We start from the raw sequence: 18670 nt of genomic DNA on the forward strand, positions 1-18670 counted from the left end.
ATCCGCACACACACACAAACACATGCACAACGACATTCCCTGCGCAGACAAGCACACCAAAACCCCCCCACCCCCTCCCCCACGCACGCACGCACGCACGCACGCACGCACGCACGCACGCACGCACGCACGCACGCACGCACGCACGCACGCACGCACGCACGCACGCACGCACGCACGCACACACACAGCCAGGGTATCAGAGTTCAATGTCACCGTGTGGTTAGTATTCAGCGGCGTGGGGGGGGGGGGGGGGGGGTCATTGGTCTGTTGATAAAATGTAATCTCCAAGGTGCCAGCGTGAATCCAGGAGCACCGCCCCTCTGACATTTGCAGAATGCCAAACAACACACAAATAACGCACAAACAATGCACACAAACAGAACACAGAACCCTCTTGCAAAGCAGAGGAGTGTCGGAGTCATATTGTGTGTGTGTGTGTGTGTGTGTTTGTGTGTTTCGATAGCGGTATGCGCGTAAGTGAACTTAATTGTGTTACAGCACTTTAAAGCGAGAGCTGATTGCCCCTGCGTACAACAGAGGATTAGGTTGACGTCGCGTGGAAGAGGCCCACAGGAGGATCTTTATTTCCTGCATAATGAAGGGATAGTCATCGTGTTCGTTTGTGTGTGTCCGTGTAAAAGTAAGAACAAATGGAAGTTATTAAATATCTACAGAATAAAGCGATCCGTCCACGACTCCATCACCCCAGGGAATCATGCTCTCTCTCTCGTTCAGCTCTCCCTGTGCCGACCGATGGCAGGAAAACACAATAAGAGGACATGATGGCAAAACTAACATCGAGTAAAGTGGGTCAACCGGTTCGATTTCTTTTGTCTTTCCAGTAACATTTCAAATGAGTTCTCACTCCTAACCTCGAAGAACTAGTAGCTCCTGCCATCATTCGTTTTCCTGACAAATTCACCGTCCTGCCAGAGAGCTGATCCTCTGTGGTGTGCAGAGTTACACGTGTGCCTCTTTAAGTTTCGATAGGCGGAGTAAAGCAGACGTGCCTTGAATGTGTGGCGCCGGTGTGGGCGCCCGTTGCTGTGCGTCATGCCCCACTCAGGGGGGCATCCCCTGATGTTAATGTAGATGATGATGTAGATGGGTGGGGCACGGTGCTGAGTGAATGATGGGTTCAGACCGGGGCTAAACACGGAGTGTGATGTGCGGGGCATCTGCATACATCCCTCCGGTCCCGTCTGCGAGCCACCAGTGGAGAGTCACACCAAGGTTGATGGCTCTCCCGTTATTGATGTGACAGAGGGAGGGAAAAATGGAAAGGGGGGGTAAGACAGGATAAGGTTGGAAAGAGGATAAAGAAAGTGTAGAGGGTACGGACATGATGTATTTATGGTTTGTATTCAGGTCGATGATGTCATGCTCTAAATCTGTTGCCCTTGAGGGATGACTTTGAGATTCTTCTACCTGGACCCTGTTTCCCTTTCATTTTGGGTCCAACTGACCTAATGTAATCCTGATTTTTGAAATTGGTCCAGTGTTGAGTGAGAGGGATTCAGCGGCACTGCATTGTAGCCCTTTGGTGAAATGGCGCCCCTTCAATGTACGCCCTCTCAAAGTGTTTGTGTCTGCCGCTGACCTGTTCAGATTGTTTTTATGAGTGACAACCTATGGAAAGGTTTCCCTACGGACAAATACAACTTGATTCTATACCTTTCGCATTGATGCGGTCTGTGTTGTTGTGTCTAACCGAGTCTCGCTCTGAACGGCTTGTGCCATAGCCCATCGGTGCAGGACAGACTGAGGCAACTAGGACCACACCTCAGAGAGTAGGGCAATAGACGCTCACTGATCGCCGGCCCAGTGTGTCCATCCCCAATGCCAACCTCTTTTGGTTTGCTAGAATCATCTATATCTATCTCTCCTGATGAACACTGTTGCCTAGACAACCGATGGGTCCTACAAACAAGAAAAATCAACCTTGCCGATCACAACGAACAGCCTGTCAGATGCAAAAACAAGTTATTTTAGAGGACATTGACGTGGCGACTTTTGGCCCCATAAGGTAACATCGCAGCCTGTTTTGTGGCCGCAATGGCCGGAACACTCGCTCAGTACTCTAAATAATGGGAAATTAGGGCTACAAAATTCAGAATTCATCATCATATCCAATCGTAATCAAATGATTCGGATGTATTGATCCTTTGCGGTTTTATTGTCATCTACTCGTGATTAATTGCTGTTGAAACTCTCTGAAATTGATTATCCCTCTCCATATGTAATCTAATAATGTCACTCTGAGATCAATTGAGAGTCCAAGAGCAACATTCTGGGGTGTGTGTTTGTGTGTGTTGATTTCACCATACTTGTGAGTCCTGTCTCTGGCCATCCCTCGCCCATCGACATTTGTGATTGTCAGGACATTTTTGGGTGGTATACACAAAAAATTACAACGATAGCATGGTACCAATCTCATATTGACAAGGGTTAGCTACAATGATTGTAGACTGTACAGGGTTGTCTCGTAATAATGCAATGGCGCTAAACCACCATGCTCCTTTTCAGCGCCCAACATGTCACATTTCAAAATAGGGCTGTCGTGATTCGGGATGGAATTGATGTCGTCCTTCTATCTCATTTAATGTCCGAATAGGTTAGAACTCATTATTTGAATGATGGTTGAAAAGCAAAACTACAATATCAGAGCTGTTTGAAGGAAGGCTTTGGGTTTTAGATCCACTGTTGGCGACCCTAGCCTTACACTTTGTTTTGAAGCATCAGTAACCGAGTGCCACCACCAATGTTCATGAATTGTCTTTTAGTTCCTGTGTGGAGCCTATGACCAGGCTGCTAAGAATACCATTGAAACGGTACAACCCTCATGAAGCATTGGTAGGCTAATCACCCTTCTTCTCAGAACTACTTAAAAACATATTTTATCCTGTGTTGACCGGTTGGTAGCTACAAATTTGTTCCCCTCAATTGAGTTAAATGTAATAACGTTTATGCAGATTGCACTGTGTGCCTTCCTGGGTTGTTTAAATGTGTTGTTTATCACTGGTTGTTGATCTCACTTCATTGGTTCACTTTCACCCTTCACAAATCTAATAGTTCCTACTTGGCTTCAGAGTAAATTGCTTCCTAGTAATGAAATTGCATTCATAGATAAAACTAAACCTTTTATTTATAAATCGGATGGCACAACAGTTCCCATTTCTTCAGTTTAATTGTTGTATGTCAGGTGTGAGTTTATGATGTCGAGGTAATGATTTCAGGGTGTTTAATTCAATGATGTTGTATTCATGATGTGTGATTTGTTTTATACTTGTTAATGCATGTGTGTATACGTGTCTGTGATTGTGTATTTGTTTGAGTGCGTGTGTGAGATGGGCGATGGTATAGACTCTATTATTACTAGTCAATAGTATTGACTACTGTTGACTAGTATTGAGGAGGGCAGAGTGCTGATGTCATAGCATAAGATAACGCAAGGCTGATTGACAGCTCTACGGACAGACAGACAAGCAGAGAGTAACAGATGTACAGATGCAGAAGGCAGACAATGGGAATCATCAGAGCAATGACAGAGTAAAGCAGTGCCTCGGGTGCTCAGATCCCTGCCTAAAGGTTCAGAGTTCAATCGCCAACGTCTGCGACCTACCCACTGCTCACCATTGCCACGAGGCCTCACCCTGACTCTTAAACGGCCTGTCTCTGTGTTAACCTAAAAGTCTTCTGGTTTGCTAGAACCACTATATGTATCTCTCCAGATGCACTGTTGCCTTGACAACCGATGGGTACTACAAACAAATGAAGGAACAATGATGAATTCTTCACATGAATTCTACATCATAAGAATCAACCTTGCAGATGTACATCTGATGAAAGAAGGTCTCATTTCCCATTTCTGTCGGCATTGTCCAACCCGGGAGACAAAACTGTCTCAGAGCTGGCAACGTGAGAAATACATAAAGTACAATATATAAAAGTACAGCCAACAGGAAATATATAGCCACAGCAAATTGGCATTCGGAAAAGTCTGAAGTCTTCACGCACACATTCTCTCCCCCCCCCTCCTCTTGCTCTCTCTCTCTCCTTCTGCTTCCCTCAGACATCCTCCAAATGTGCTTCCTCGATAAACACCCGTTTGTTTTCACACACACACATACATGCACAAGACACACGTGCACAGTTGTGTACACACACACACACACACACACACACACACACACACACACACACACACACACACACACACACACACACACACACACACACACACACACACACACACACACACACACACACACACACACACACACACACAACACAAAAACGACACACACAAACACAAAAACGACACACACACACAAAAACGACACACACACACAAAAACGACACACACACTCCTTGCAGATGATGGGTTTGAGGGAAAGCAGCAGGAACTCATCAAAACGGAGGATTGGAGCGTTTTAAAAAACAAGACAAGCGCTCATTATGTGGCGTACAGAAGTGCTGAGGCAGAGAGATGGGCGAGTTAGGTAGATGGGTGCAGGATAGAGGGAGATGCTGAACGAGACAAGGTCAGGAATGACAAGATGAGTGATTGGAGGAGAGCTCTTCAAAGCCGAGCCTGTGGAAATCACTGCTGCTGTGCAGCCTGCAGACTGAAACCAGACAGACAGAGAGACAGACGTAGAGACACACCTACAGATAGACAAGGCGACAGACACAGAGACACACACATGTAGCTAGACCTACAGATAGACATGGAGACACAGACATAGAGACCAACAGGGAGACAGACAGACAGACGTAGAGACAGACCTACAGATAGACCTAGAGACAGACATAGAGACACAGACATATAGATAGACCTAGAGACAGACATAGAGACACAGACATATAGATAGACCTACGGATAGAAATAGATACAGACATATAGATAGACCTACGGATAGAAATAGAGACAGACATATAGATAGACCTACGGATAGAAATAGAGACGGAGACATAGAGGCAGACAGACAAATAGAGGTTGAGATATAAAGATACAGGCAGGGTAACATGCAGGCGGACAGGAGTGCAGACAAACAAACAGGTTGGACAAACAAACAAGCAGCTAGGCAAGCAGACGGACATACAGGATTGTAAACATCGGACGCGACTTTAGACGATGCCGATTTAAGCAGGCGATCTACTCTCTGAAAAAGAGGATCATTTAAACCAGCACAGAGGATACGTGCAGAAAACACAAGACGGAGACGGCCATCCTTTCAAAGTAGAATCTCTAACAAGACCACAAGACACCCACTGCAGGGCTATCATTCCAGGATTTATTCTCATTTTTTTGCCCCCAATCGGTTAAAATAAGACGTTACTCATGTTCGCCCAAAATATCAAATTCAGTAATTTGCTCCCGACCCACGAGCCTGTGGTCTTCAGATGTGAGTGGTTTTATTGACCATATTGTTTGTCGAGTGCCGTGGGTGTTCCCCTGAAAGCCTGCGCAGAGCCGTGTTCCTCTGTTGGACAACAAGGCTCGGCCTGACTTATCTACCGACACGGAGAGAGGCGTAGAGCGGCTGTGGGTAGATGGCCAGCTGAAGATAACGCTGTAGGAATCGTCTCCTCATGCCTCGTGCTGGTTGCTGATGAGTCACCAGCTTACCTGAAACCCTCTGGTCGGCCAACAGGAGTAGCCGCCAGAAATAGAGAGAGAGAGAAAGATAAAGAAAATCGTCTCTTTGCCCAAAAATTTTTTTTTCTTTTTTGTTGGCTTTGAACACATCCATTGTATCAAAGCTTTCGACGCAGAATAAAATATATAGCACTCCTTTTGTAATGGTTACAGTCTGAGCGGTGTTGGGTCGAAAAATGTGTTTTGTCTGCAGTTTGAACCGTAGGAAAAGCTTGGCTGAACACCCCCAATGAGTTATAAGTACTGTATAGCAAACCACTGAAAATGTCTACTTTTCGCTGAACATTGTATTAACAACATCGCCAGGCCAGGGTTAGCCACTTAATGTGACCCAAATACCCTGCCCGTCACACATCAATAGCACTTTAAAAGCACTCTCACAGAATGCATACACTCCATCATATTGCTCAACATTTATACTTTACATTGCAGTCGAATGCTTTTGTGTTTGGTCCAGGGTTCATAATGAGTTCATTGGTAGGGCAATTCATGATCAATCTGCACACCGGCATACACTGTATATAAACAAGTATGCAATAGACACAAAGTAGTCCACAATCGACTTTAAATGTAACATTTTAAGCATTTAATCCCTAGTTAACCTATAGATCGTATAAGAAGTCAACTTTCTGATCTAGAATCAAGTATCGAGGTGGCCAAAATCTGATTTGAAAACACCACACTTCATGTGGTGTGTGCTCTGCTCAAGAAAATAGAATCTGGTTGGAAATTTGGCTTTCTTCCTTTCCTATAATGTGAAAAAAAACAACTGATCAATGGTCACCACATTTTTTTAAACGTGACTAAAACAACAAATATGAGTCACAGTTTCCCTTTACATTATTGTCATTATTAGACAATAGACTGTGGTGTAGAAGGGAGGAATAGTCGGCCTCCTCACTCCATTTTCCCCTTTCAAGGACATTGAAGGACTTTCCTTAGACCGGTTTGTTGGATTTACAGTCAGTTTAATGATCTATCAGGTCAAAAAAAAGATGTCGGAAATGGGATCTTTTGTAGCTCAGGTTACCTCTGCTCCCCCATCAAGTCCACACCCTGGCACTCAAACGCACAGCAGTAAAGTTTTATACCGTTCGATTACTGAGAAAGAGGGGCTTTCAGTCAACTCAATTTACAATTCATTAAGTCTGTCACCACTGCCCTGCTTGCAATAAATCAACTGCACAGAACTTAATGTTGCTGACGAACTTCGCAACGTTTCCTTTCGGGCCAGGTATCTCGTACGGTGGCTTGTAAACGCTATGACCCGCGGATAACTGAGGTGGTGTGTAGGTGACATGGTGGAAGTTCGGTTTAATACTGGGGGACTGTAAGGTTAACGGTTAACCTCAGGAGGATGTGTGGGTGTGGAACAATCACACAAGCCAGTGGCTTGGAATTCCTGTGAACGCACATCAGGTAATTGCACTGCGACGGTGATCTATGTGCAGTGTCAACAGGAATGGTTCGTCATCAGACAGAATGTCGACAACTCTGTGTAACCCTGTTCTGGTGTTAATATATAACTAGGAAGGTAAAGGATAGCTTAGGCCAGACATGGCGGGTCTATGGTAATAGTTCTCTAACTTTTTCGACTCTACGATATTCTTTGAGCTGAGCACCCCCTTAACCGACACACAAAAACAAAAATAAACATAAATAATGTATGTGCATGCAATGTATGCTCGATTTGGTCTTTCTATTTTAGGGATTGTTGTTCCCTTTTTCCCCGCAGAGAGGACGGCTGTCCCGATTCCGGAATAGAGTTCCTCCTGAGTTCACAAATCAGCGTAAGGAATGCAAATAATATCCCAAAAAAATCTTAATCTCAACGACCAGGCCCACTCGTGTCCATGTTTTCTAGGCACTTTTTTGCGTGAAAAAAAATCAGCCATAGCTTCCACCAATGCAGACATATCCACAGCCAATTAAATCTGTATCATAGGTTTAACTGACGTCTTGGTCCGTTGACAACATTTGAGCACCCCTGACACACTGTTTATTTTTATTCGCGCCCTCACCGCGGAGCCAAATGACTAAAGCAATCTCAGTCGGCCGTCAAAGCGTTCTGGAGGTTCACACTATCGGCCACCTTTGTCTTTGATGTCTTGTGGCGTGTTCAGCGACCTTGCGATTAACAGCTAGCACTGATAGCTAAGAAGCGCTGTATCATCTGTTCCCATAACTGACCCTGCTCAGAGATGTGTGTTCCTGGAAGCGATTGCTATACATGGATGCATTTAGTGTTGTTGTTCCACCAGCTTTACGCCTGAAGATACATAACCCATCTGACCTGGATTACAGGCAGGCTGTTGAAGGATGGTATTTTATCTATGGCCGCTTACGGCTCGAGTAGTCTTTTTCTTGTATATACTCTTTACGTTTCTTGTAAATAACAAAAGGAAAATGTTGACAGAAAAACAGAACGCATCCAGTTGAGTTTTGTTAAGTTAACTAAGTTAAATTACTAAATTACCAAAAGTACTAATAGTTTTTTACTTAATAAAAAACTTTTAGTTTTCAATAGCTACAATAACTATTCCGTTAATACACCTTAATTAATCTGTTAATTATTGACAGCGATTGGGCATTTGTGTTGCAGTCCTACCCTCCCTTTCTTATCTCTCTCTCTCTCTACAGCCAAAACACACACACCTCACAACGGCTCCATCCGTCTTGTGTTCCACATTGGACTTGATTGATTGGGGGTCCCATTAAAGGCTGCGTCATGAAACTTAGTTAGTACTTAGCTACAATGAAACTTAATGAGATCCTGTTGCTTTGAGGGGCTTTAATTTTAATAGATATTGCAGCCTTTACACAGGCGCCCTGATCCCCATAAAATGTCTTGTCATGTCCTGGCAGTACACAGGTCCCTGTGATAAGGCGGTCTCAATCAAACCCAGACCAATTGGCCATTAACCCCTGTCATGCCTCTGATGTGTTTATCCATTTCAGCGACTAGCGTTGCCTTGGGAACTCATCCATCACTCGTTTTCCTCGCTGACTCCCAATTGAAATGTCGCCCGCAATGGTCAGAGGCGCAGCGAGTGACAAATTATTCAACATCTAATCAATGTGATAAGTGATCAATGGGAATAGTCTGATGTTACAAATGAGAAGGGAAGGGATGGTGAGAGAGAGGGAGAGAGGGGGAGGGGACGGGGAGAGAGAGGGGGAGGGACTTTCTATTAAATCATTTATTTTTGTTTGATCTCTTTTTTAATATCTACTGTCATGCAGTCTCTGCTGTATCACCCACATTTCCGATCTCCGATAATACATTTCTAATCTTTATTATTTAGCCGAAGCTTTTATCTCAAGCAACCTGTACAGATTAGTATTTTCGATTGATGTCATTAAGGAGCAGGTAGGGGCTACATTGATCTCTGCAGGGTGAACAGAAATGACTCGAATTGTCATCAGACAGATGGTCGACCATGTCTCTGTAACCCTGTTCTGGGGTTGATATATAACTATGAGGAAAAGGATAGCCTGTAACATGGCCCGTGGTCCATCCAAATCCGTCCCACAATGCAGTGTTTCCAATAAGCAGACTTTACTTGGGCGTGCCGCCAGGTGTTTTAACAGCCTCATAAGTATATTATGCGGCCCAATTTCTCATTTTTAATTGAGCTTTTATAACCGTCTGAGCGAATGACGCCATCTGTTAAGGAGCAGGTAGGGGTTTAGCCTGCTGCTCAGGGACGCCTACAGGTAAACTGCAGACATCAGGGCCGGACCCAGAGCCTCACGACTGGGAGTCAAACACGCAATCCTACCCCTCTGTAGCACGACTCTGTACACATTAAATTGTTGGCCTGCTGGGTAATTTAGTACAAAAGAGGGCGAAGGTTAGACTCATCGCATCGAACCCTGAGATCCGAGATGGCTGCCAGATACGGGGGAGTTTGTGCGAGAACCCCATGTGGACAGATTGATTGATCAATACGAAGTGATTCATCAATAGGAAAGCTAAGTGGCGGTATTACATGACAGTGATGAAACGGCACCTTCACACAGCATCAATCATGTGTTTACTTGTGATGCCTGTTCCCCCACTACCTTGGTGGAGCAGGACTTAAGCCCTAACATTGGTTAAGAGGTGGTGGTTTGACTTGTATCACTTTAGACACTGTCAATACTGTATGATTTTAATAATCTAGCTTGGATCTTCGATAACTTTAGCCTAATCTATAATTTCCATCCATTCTGCGTTTCCATTCCTCTCATACTGGGTATATAAACACATATATTATTAGTTTTGAAGATTTGAATAATGTGAGTTACTGAGGTTTTTCTGAGATTGATGTCTTCAGTTCTCTTTACTTTCGTAGCATTGCTGGTTCTCTGGAGAGCTAGGAGAGGACGTGTTGTCCTCAAACGTTTGTTGGGACGAGCCCGCGTTCTGTTTCCTCCTCTTGTCTTGTGAATGCATAAACGGACGACAAATGCTCAGGGGTTTCGTTCTCAGTACCAGTTTTGTTTTATTATGACAATGCACACTTAATAAGCAAAGGAAAGGAAAAAAAAACGGTTGGCATTGGGCGGTGGGACCCAGACCACACGAGGGACCACCCCCCCCCCCCCCCCCCCCACCCCCCACACACTCCCCCCCACCCCCCCGCCCGGGCAGACGTCTGCTCGGACGATCGTTATTGCAAAGGGTCAGTTCGAAACTCACCGGCAAACAATAATGAAATGAACGGAAAAAAAGAAATGAAATAAAATGAGATGTGTGGTTACATAAAACATGGGTCGTTCCAAGCTTTTTTTCTTAAAGAGCCGGAGTTACGTTTTTATATGCAAACACGCACGCACACACGCAAACACGTAATTTTTTTTTAAAAAATAAAACATTTCAAATATGTGAATCATGAGGACAACTCAAAAATATGTGTAAATAAGTGAATCAATCCTCTCTACACTAAGATTTTTACAAATTGCAGAACACTAATCAACTGTGTTTTTTTTTTTTATTTCTTTCATAATTAAACAAATTTGAAGGTTGTATCAAAAACTTTGTAAAAAAATTAGAGATTTTCAGTGTGTTTTCCCCCTGCTCTGGTGATAATATCTTGTGCAGACATTACTCCTTTCTTTCCCTCCTGGTCTCTGTCTCAGCCCCTCCCTGCAGCCGTGGGTGACCTCTCAGATGTGAATATGTGAACCATCCCCTTCAGGGTAGCCTTCCCCACCGGCTCGTTACATACAAAAATAATTATCGCTGTCCTAAAATAGACGTATAGCTCTCCCCCTCCCGTGCACGTGAAGAGCTACTCTGGAAATGCAAAAAAACTATAAAGCAAAAGACACTAAAAACCGAAAGGCATAATGGTGGCCGCGCGTTGCTGCTACAGTGCGATCGGCGGTCGATGCTCGCTAGCAGACGGCCTTTGTTATTGTTATCGAGAGACCTTTAATCAAACCAGGTGAGATACGCATACGTCAACCGATCAAAAGGCTCGGTTGACTTGTCAGTAGGTTGTGATTTGACATTTAAATCGGTTAAATAAAGATTTCAACAAAAGCATTGTTTTCATAGAACGTCCTGGTGTGAACGAGACCTCAGACAAATGTAGATCATGCATACATAGATCTAACCCCCAGCCCTATCTTGTCCAGGAGATGGAAGGCAAATAAAAACATAAACAAACAATAAGCGGATAGGTGTCATAGACCCGACATGACAGCCATGCGTGTTTCAGAACGATTTGGCTTATCGGAAAACAAGAAGTCCTGCAGGTTAATTCTCTGAGGCCTACAATATTATTTCCTCTTTCCTCTCTTACAACCCCCCTAAAATATACCACTATCTATCTATCTTCCAGATATACAGTGTTTTTCTTTAAAACTAACAAAGCAAACTAAAATCAAAAATCATTTATTTATGAATTTCTACTAATTATTTTCAGGCTACCACTGTTATTCTTGATGTTACTAGACAGTGTGATAAAGGAAACCAATGGACAGCTCGAGTTAAAAGGCAAACCATACTGAGATTGAATAAACACACGTGAGCACATGCACACGCGCACACACACACACACACACACACACACACATACATTAAAGCACGCACACGCAGCCCTCTCTTTGCCTCGTCGTCTGCAGGTGAGTTGAGATTCCCACGATAAGGGCTCTCTCTGATATCCCGGCGCTCATTATTAAAAAACACTTGTGCCTGCAGTGGGCTGGTGGCTGGCCATTGTCTCTTCATATTTCTCCAAACAAGACAAAGGGAGAAGTGTTAGGTGGAAGCAGTCTGTCCTTGGGGTGTGATTGGGGAGGATGGGTAAAACAGAAAAGAAAGGAGGAAAAAAATATAATAAAGCCGGGATTAAAAAAGAGAACCCATGGGGGAAAGAAGTGACATTTCTGTGGCCAGAGAGAGCTTGTCCCTTCTCCCAACTGTAGCCACTGTCCAGCCACAAAGCCTGCGAGCAAAGTGTGTCACAACGCAGTTTGTCCTCTGCAGGCTGCCGTAGTGGCCGGGGCCAGTGCTTCAACAGTAGTCTTTCACCAGCTCGTATTTGTCCCCAGATCAGTCCATCGGTCGTTTGTAAAATCCCTCCCGACATACTTCTCGTATTCCCCTTTCCAAAGATTAGTCCATGTTTACCATGTGGTTGTTTTAGCACCTCTTATCAACCCTCCCGTCCTACATATCTAAAAAGAGCCGTCCGCGAGGAGGCCGTCCCAGCCCCTCAGGCGTCCTGTCCCTCGTCCCCCCAGGGGGTAGAGGGCCGGGCGGGTCTTAGGGGGGCACGTAGGGGGGTGGCGATCTGTAGGGGGTCATGTTCTTTGGCCGGGACCCCTTTCCCTCCATGGGGGTGGTGAAGGGGGGAGGGGGCTGGTACGGCGGAGCGTTGGGGTCCTCATCTCTCAGGGCGGTGTACTCCCCCAGCATCTCGTGGTTGAGGGGGGTGGTCTCGGGGGAGGCCATGTTGGGGTACTCCGGGGGCGGGAGGGGGGGCTTCTCCTCTTGCAGGATCAGCGGCATGCTGGACGAGGGCGGGGGCTTGGAGTCGTCCAGCTCGTCGGCGAAGATGATGGGCACGCCCTTCTTGATGAAGGTGGCCTGGTCCTCGATGGTCAGCTTGCCCTTCCGTTTCTTGCGGTAGCAGATCATGGCGATGATGCCGGCGATGAGCAGGATGGCCGCCACCACCACGGCGGGGATGACCGTGTGCAGGTAGACGTCGTCCGTGCTCTGGCGACCCGTGCCCAGGGCCGGCGTCACGGCAGCGGGCTCGGGGATGTCGATCTCTCCCGGTGGGATGAAGGAGTAGGTATTGCAGCTGGCCCTCCCTCTCACCTTGACGTCCAGCGGTCTGAACTCGGGGCTCATGGCGTTCTTGAAGCTCTGGACAGGCCTTCCGTCGGCGTCTGCCAGCTTCTGGCTCATCATGGTGATCTGCTCGCGGGGGCAGGGGTACTGCGGCAGGCTGCTGTTGGTCCACTCCACCACGATGGAGCCCTTGGTGATGTTCCTCAGGCTCACCGTGCTGCTGTTGCGGTCTCCCAGCGCGTACGCCAGCCTCTTGACCAGCAGGATCTTCTTGTGGATGTCGTTGGTCACGGAGCGCGGCTCGCCGTCCAGGCGGACCGTGAACGTGACGGGGCTCTTGTCGTTGGCGGGCCAGCGGTTCACCCGGACCTCGAAGGCGTCGATGGCGTTCAGGCTGCCTTTGTCCGCCGCCTGCATGAAGTACTCGTGTTTGCCGACGTGCTGGGCCTCCGGCAGGCCGTAGAGCAGCTGGCTGGTGGTGTTGAACTGGATCCAGGAGTCCTCGCCCACCATCTCGTTGTGGTTCTGCCTCAGCGTCAGACGCAGCTTGTCCGTGGTGCCGTCCTCCTTGTCGAAGAACGTGTCCGAGGGGATCTTCACCTCAAAGTAGGTGCCCACCAGGGCGTTGACCTGGTCGATGGGGTTACGCAGGACGGGCTTCTCGTTGTTGGGATCGGGCGCGATGCCGGACGACGGGGTGGTGCGCCTGGTCGGCTTCATCGTGGTCACCTTGGGTTCCCTCGGAACAGGGGTGGTCTTGGGCTTCTTGGGCTTCTTGGTGGGCTTCCTCGGAGGGGCAGGGGTGGCCGTGGCCTCCACGAACGTAGGCCGGGTCATGGTGGGCTGGATGAAAACAGAGCTGGTAGTCTCCATCACTCTGGTCGGCAGAGGCGGGACCACCGTCGGGGTGTGGACCACGGAGTCCCGGATCCGGATGGTGGGTTTGCCAGGCAGGGGGACGGGCCCTCTCACAGGAGGGGCGGAGCTGTCGGTGGGCCCGGCGATGGCGGGAGAAGACAGCGTCGGGACGATCCTCACCGGGGGCTCCACGACGCTGGTCGGGGGGACCACGGTCAACAGGGGTGTCGGGGTGTTGTTCAGGGCGCGCCTGACCCGCTTGGGGATGTGGGGCTTCTTGTTTGCGATGTGCCAGCCCACGACGGGGTAGCCCAGCTTGGCCGACATGGCGCCTTCTTTAGCCGGCTTCTGGACGCTGTGGATGTTCGGGACACTGCCCTGGTCCAGGGAGCAGCCCAGTTTCCAGGACACGAGAGCTCCGTTCTCCACCACCTTGACGGGAGGAAAATGAATTAATGAGTTGACAGAGCAGATTTAATGGTCTAAAAAAACTGGTAATTAACCAAATTGTTTGAGTGGATTGTTCAAGCGGCAATTCAAAGCCAATTATCTACACTTTATATATTTACTAAACTCCCTCGATAGTGTTAACAAAAAGTAAGCAAACACTAAGCACAAACCGAAAGGACTACACAAAGCAGGATACACTTAGCAGCACACATCATTTGGCCCTAATTCAAGCTCATTTAATACAATTAGCAATAGTCTGGTTCCCTGCCAATGCCATTGTCCCTGCAGGTTGATTTGTTTCAGTGTTGGGTTATTCAATACAAACGAGGTGTCACGGTAACCTCCGAGCCATCCATCACCGGCTCACCTTCTTGGCGTTTCCCGGCCCCGCCATGAAGGCGGACATGTCGAACAGCCGGTTGTTCACCACGGGGAGGATCCTCATGTTCTGGAGCTCCACGCCCGAGAAGCTCCTCATGTCGGCCAGCAGGGCCACCCGCTGCTCGGAGCTCATCTTGGTCAGGTCGGCGTCCAGGATGACCGTCAGCACCGTCACGGGCTCCTCGTTGCCGCAGACGAACGGCAGGCCGCTGTCCTCCACGCCGCTGGCCTGGTTCAGCGCCAGCTGGCTCGGGTCCACGTCCAGGAAGTCTTCCGGGTGCACCTCCACGGAGAAGAACTCTGTGGGGGAGGGCGAGGAGGTCTCGGTGTGGTTGGAGACGGAGACGGAGATGTAGTAGACGCCCCTGTCTTCCTCCAGAGGGAGACCCTGTAGCGTTCGGCTGGCCGCTTTCCACTTCAGCCATCTTGGTAGAGACTCCTTGCCGGTCTCAACAATCTGAGAGAGAGAAAGAACGAAAACATGCACTGTTATTAGTTTTGGTTTAACATTTGGATATGGGGGACAGACATTTAATGAAAGTATCTACTAAAAGAGATAAATAAACCGTTATCTATGCCAAAGAAAAGCATATTTGATATTTAAAAGACGCTGTTTTGTTTCTAAAGCTGTCCAGAGAGTTTTCTTTGACCGAAAAAATAAATGCAAGTATATATATCTCTGGAGCGTTCAACCGCAAGGTCCTTGTTATGTAATTCTCCAAATTCTCCAGTGCTGAGCTTTTTCTAAGTAGAAGTATTCTTCCAGAGCATTCATCGGTCTTTTTCATGAGATAAGAAAATACTTCCAATAATTGCATGAATCTCATGCCTTCTTGAATTGAATTCCACACACATCCACACACAGACAAACGCACACACACGCACAAAATTCAATTAATCGTTCTATTTGGTCACCGGGTGTCAAACGTATCACAAATGGGAATCAAACCCATAAACTTTTGCACAACGTGTACTCCCCACAAAACCCTGTTTCAACAACCACCACAACAAACCCGCCAATATCCATCCATAAGACGAGTTAAATGCTCACAGGAGGCCTCTGAGCCCCTGCTTGGATCCAGCTAAAGCTCCTGAAAGCTAAAGAGGCTAGCTTGGCTCCGGTCATAGCTGACGACTCGCCAGAAACAGCAGGGCCGACCGCGCGGCCAAACCCAGCGGTCTGTAACACCAGGCAGGCTGCATCCCCGCCCCCTACACTCGAATTACGTGGCTAATAAATCCTGTGTGTTACATTTTTAAACTGAAGTCCCTTGGCCCATCATCAAGGCTGGTAATGAAGGAACAGGGGGACGTACGGGCATTAAGCAAGCACACACCTGCACAGGCATGCAGGCACGCACCTACACATGCATGTGTGCACGCTTTCCTATGTAAACGTGATGAAAAGCAAGAGAGGCCCAGTGTGACATGTTCCCTGTGGCCAGGCATGTCGCACAGACACAGACACAAACACAGGTATGCACACAGACACACACACGCGCACACACGGATGTTCACATACTATTGACCATGAAGATATTTAATAATTAAAATAATAATCTGCAACTATTCAGTATCAAGTATACTGGAAAACAACAGATTATTTTCTGATCCTCCTTCTCTTCCAATCAGAACCAGTTCCCTTTAGTTATTTTTTAAGAATGGGCTTATTTTGCCTGAAACCAACGTATGAATGAACACATTAATCTGTTAATCCATTTATCCGCTAAGGTTTTTAGATAATCACGTAACGAACCGTGATCTAATTAAGTTATACTGGCATGGTTAAGCATTGATGAAGGTAAAATAGATGTACGACTCTGGCAGACTGTCTGATGAATCATGGCAATTCGTTAAGGTCAAAGATGGAGACGTTGAATATCTGTCGACGTTATATTATCGATCATATGACATTTCAGAATCCGTCTTATCAAGTGAGAACGTTTCTTGGCTCTTCGCAGAGGACGATTCGGTCTTGAACAACAATCAGCCGTCCGGCCTTGTGGCCTTGTGGCCTTGTGGCCTGGTGTCAGATCTCCATCGTTGCCATAACCCTGTGTTATGGCAGCTAAAACGAACACAGCAGCCATAGGGTTAAAGTTAGTGCAACCAATTGCAATGCTTAACACTAGAGTTCTTAGTTTCAAGACTCACCTACAGCCAGATATGAGACAACCTTCTTAAAGACAAATATAAATGTAACAATGGAAAAACAAGTCTTTAAAGAACATTTGCACCCCTGTTCAGGTAGCAATGTTCTGATCTCTATTTCTAAGTGCTATTACCCTCCTGGAAATAGACGCACTCAGACGAACGCACACATGCCAACACGCCGTGGGTTGGTAACGCAGGGGTCTGAAGTACGTCTTGATTGCGATTGAACAGTCCAAACTAGAAGTGTTGGTTTGTTGGGTTGTTCTTTTAAAACCGTTGTCCTTATTGCTCGGCAGATTGCTTGGGTTTCTACCTGGGCCCGTTCAGAGACCGCCTCCCGTTCACCTGCTGACTGCTCAGCGCGGGAGCAAACAGAGAGAATGCGTTTGCTGCAGCGTCGACGGTTTTTCATCAACCCCCTCACCCTTTGTGCAAGTCAGGGATGAGGAAATAACGCAGACATAGGGCGAATGGAAATTAAACGGCCACATGTTTTGACAGTCTGGTCTTTTATGCAACACTAGGTGTCTCAGGTGTGTGTGTGGTGGTGGTGGTGGTGGTGGTGGGGCTGGGCTACATTGATGGTGTACCTGGTTGATGATGAACCTGAACCCCACCCCCAAAACCTCCAGGGATAATTGGTTACAGAAGTCACATGACTGACACGTATGCAATAAGTTAATGAAAGGCACTCTGGTGTGATGTCAGATCTGTTCGGTGTTCAGTATTGCCTTGCATTATAATTTTACTGGGAACTGTATGGGTGTTTGGGGATAGCTTGCTATGCTACTGCACTTCCATAGGGCCGATGAATACTTCTGAAACCGTGCTCTGCACTTATGGGAGGGGGCCAGGATAGTCTAGTGGGCTGGGTGTTTCAATCCTTCAGCAACATGCCTAACCCCGACCTGCTTTGCAACGATAAGTATCCAAATTCCCTTTTTTTTACGAGTCTCTTAATAGACTGATAATAATAATAAAAACCCAAATATGACAAGCTCAAGCACTTTCCTCCATTCCTCCCACCCCCATCCATCTCCGTTTTCCTGATTGCCTCTCATGGAAGTCCCAAATCCCCCAATTAATATAAAAACGGTGTGCTCCCGTGTGTCTCCCCTCCCGGGTTCCCTGACACAAGCAGTCTGAGCCTCGAGGTTATTAGCGGTTCCACTGATCCCTGCATACACGGCGCACACAACCCCACAAGGTTACCTGCTCAGCCCCTCTGAGAGGCACCCAGGGACCGCCTGCATCTGGGTGAGGATGCAAGCCCATACAGGAGAGGAGGACTTTAAGGCCCAATCCCATTTCTACCGCTTACCCCTTCCCCTTACCCCTTCCCCTTACCCCTTCAAAACAAGGGGGAGGGGTAAGGGTAAGGGGTATAAATGGGATTGGGCCTCAGAGTAGGGTGGAGGAGGAGGAAGGATGGAGAGATGCTATTTTCTACACATCCCCCTCAACCTTGCGATCATATACTGGAAGCAGGGAGAGGGTGGGGAGAGGAAAGAGAGAGAGAGAGGGGGGGGGGGAGGTGTTATTCTCCCTGCGCCTCTTTAGATTGGGGAAGAAGGGAGGAGGATTCAGTCCAGAGAAAGAAAGGGAGATGGAGAAGGGGATGGAGGTAGGGTGAAGAAGCTGTCAAAATAGGGAGAAAGAGGGAGAGAGAGAGAGAGAGATTCTGAGAAGAGGGGATAATGCAGTCAGGAGAGGGAGAGGTGTGTTGTGGAGGAGGGTCGGGGAAGCTATTTTCTAGGAAATGGCTACAGTGTTGACAAGGGCAGGGCTTAGTCAACACATTAGCATAGAGATGTAGCCGCCACCGCCGCTAATGTCTTTAAACCCAAAAGAGATGCAGGGGATTTCACTGA

General features: G+C 47.2%; 1 protein-coding gene across 1 annotated transcript; it reads right to left on the reverse strand.

Annotated features, from left to right (window-relative positions):
* Positions 1-10127: 10127 nt before the first annotated feature.
* On the reverse strand, positions 10128-18052 carry dag1 (dystroglycan 1). Its single transcript, XM_060069848.1, has 4 exons — positions 18012-18052; positions 17390-17405; positions 14632-15189; positions 10128-14246 (listed from the first exon to the last, which is right to left on the reverse strand). The coding sequence occupies exons 1-4, from the start codon at positions 18050-18052 to the stop codon at positions 12423-12425; spliced, it is 2439 nt and encodes an 812-aa protein (XP_059925831.1). The 3' UTR covers positions 10128-12422.
* Between the last annotated feature and the right edge of the window lie 618 nt (positions 18053-18670).

Source organism: Gadus macrocephalus, chromosome 13 (assembly GCF_031168955.1).
Source record: "Gadus macrocephalus chromosome 13, ASM3116895v1".
Classification (NCBI taxonomy): domain Eukaryota; kingdom Metazoa; phylum Chordata; class Actinopteri; order Gadiformes; family Gadidae; genus Gadus; species Gadus macrocephalus.

What these genes read in the sequence shown, in the direction of transcription:
- dag1 (XM_060069848.1), bottom strand. Translation starts at nt 18,052, where the DNA reads ATGCAGGCGGTCCCTGGGTGCCTCTCAGAGGGGCTGAGCAG. An exon ending in GGCCGGGAAACGCCAAGAAG is followed by an intron (nt 14,247 to 14,631) that starts GTGAGCCGGTGA and finishes CCTCCCGTCAAG; the next exon opens with GTGGTGGAGAACGGAGCTCT.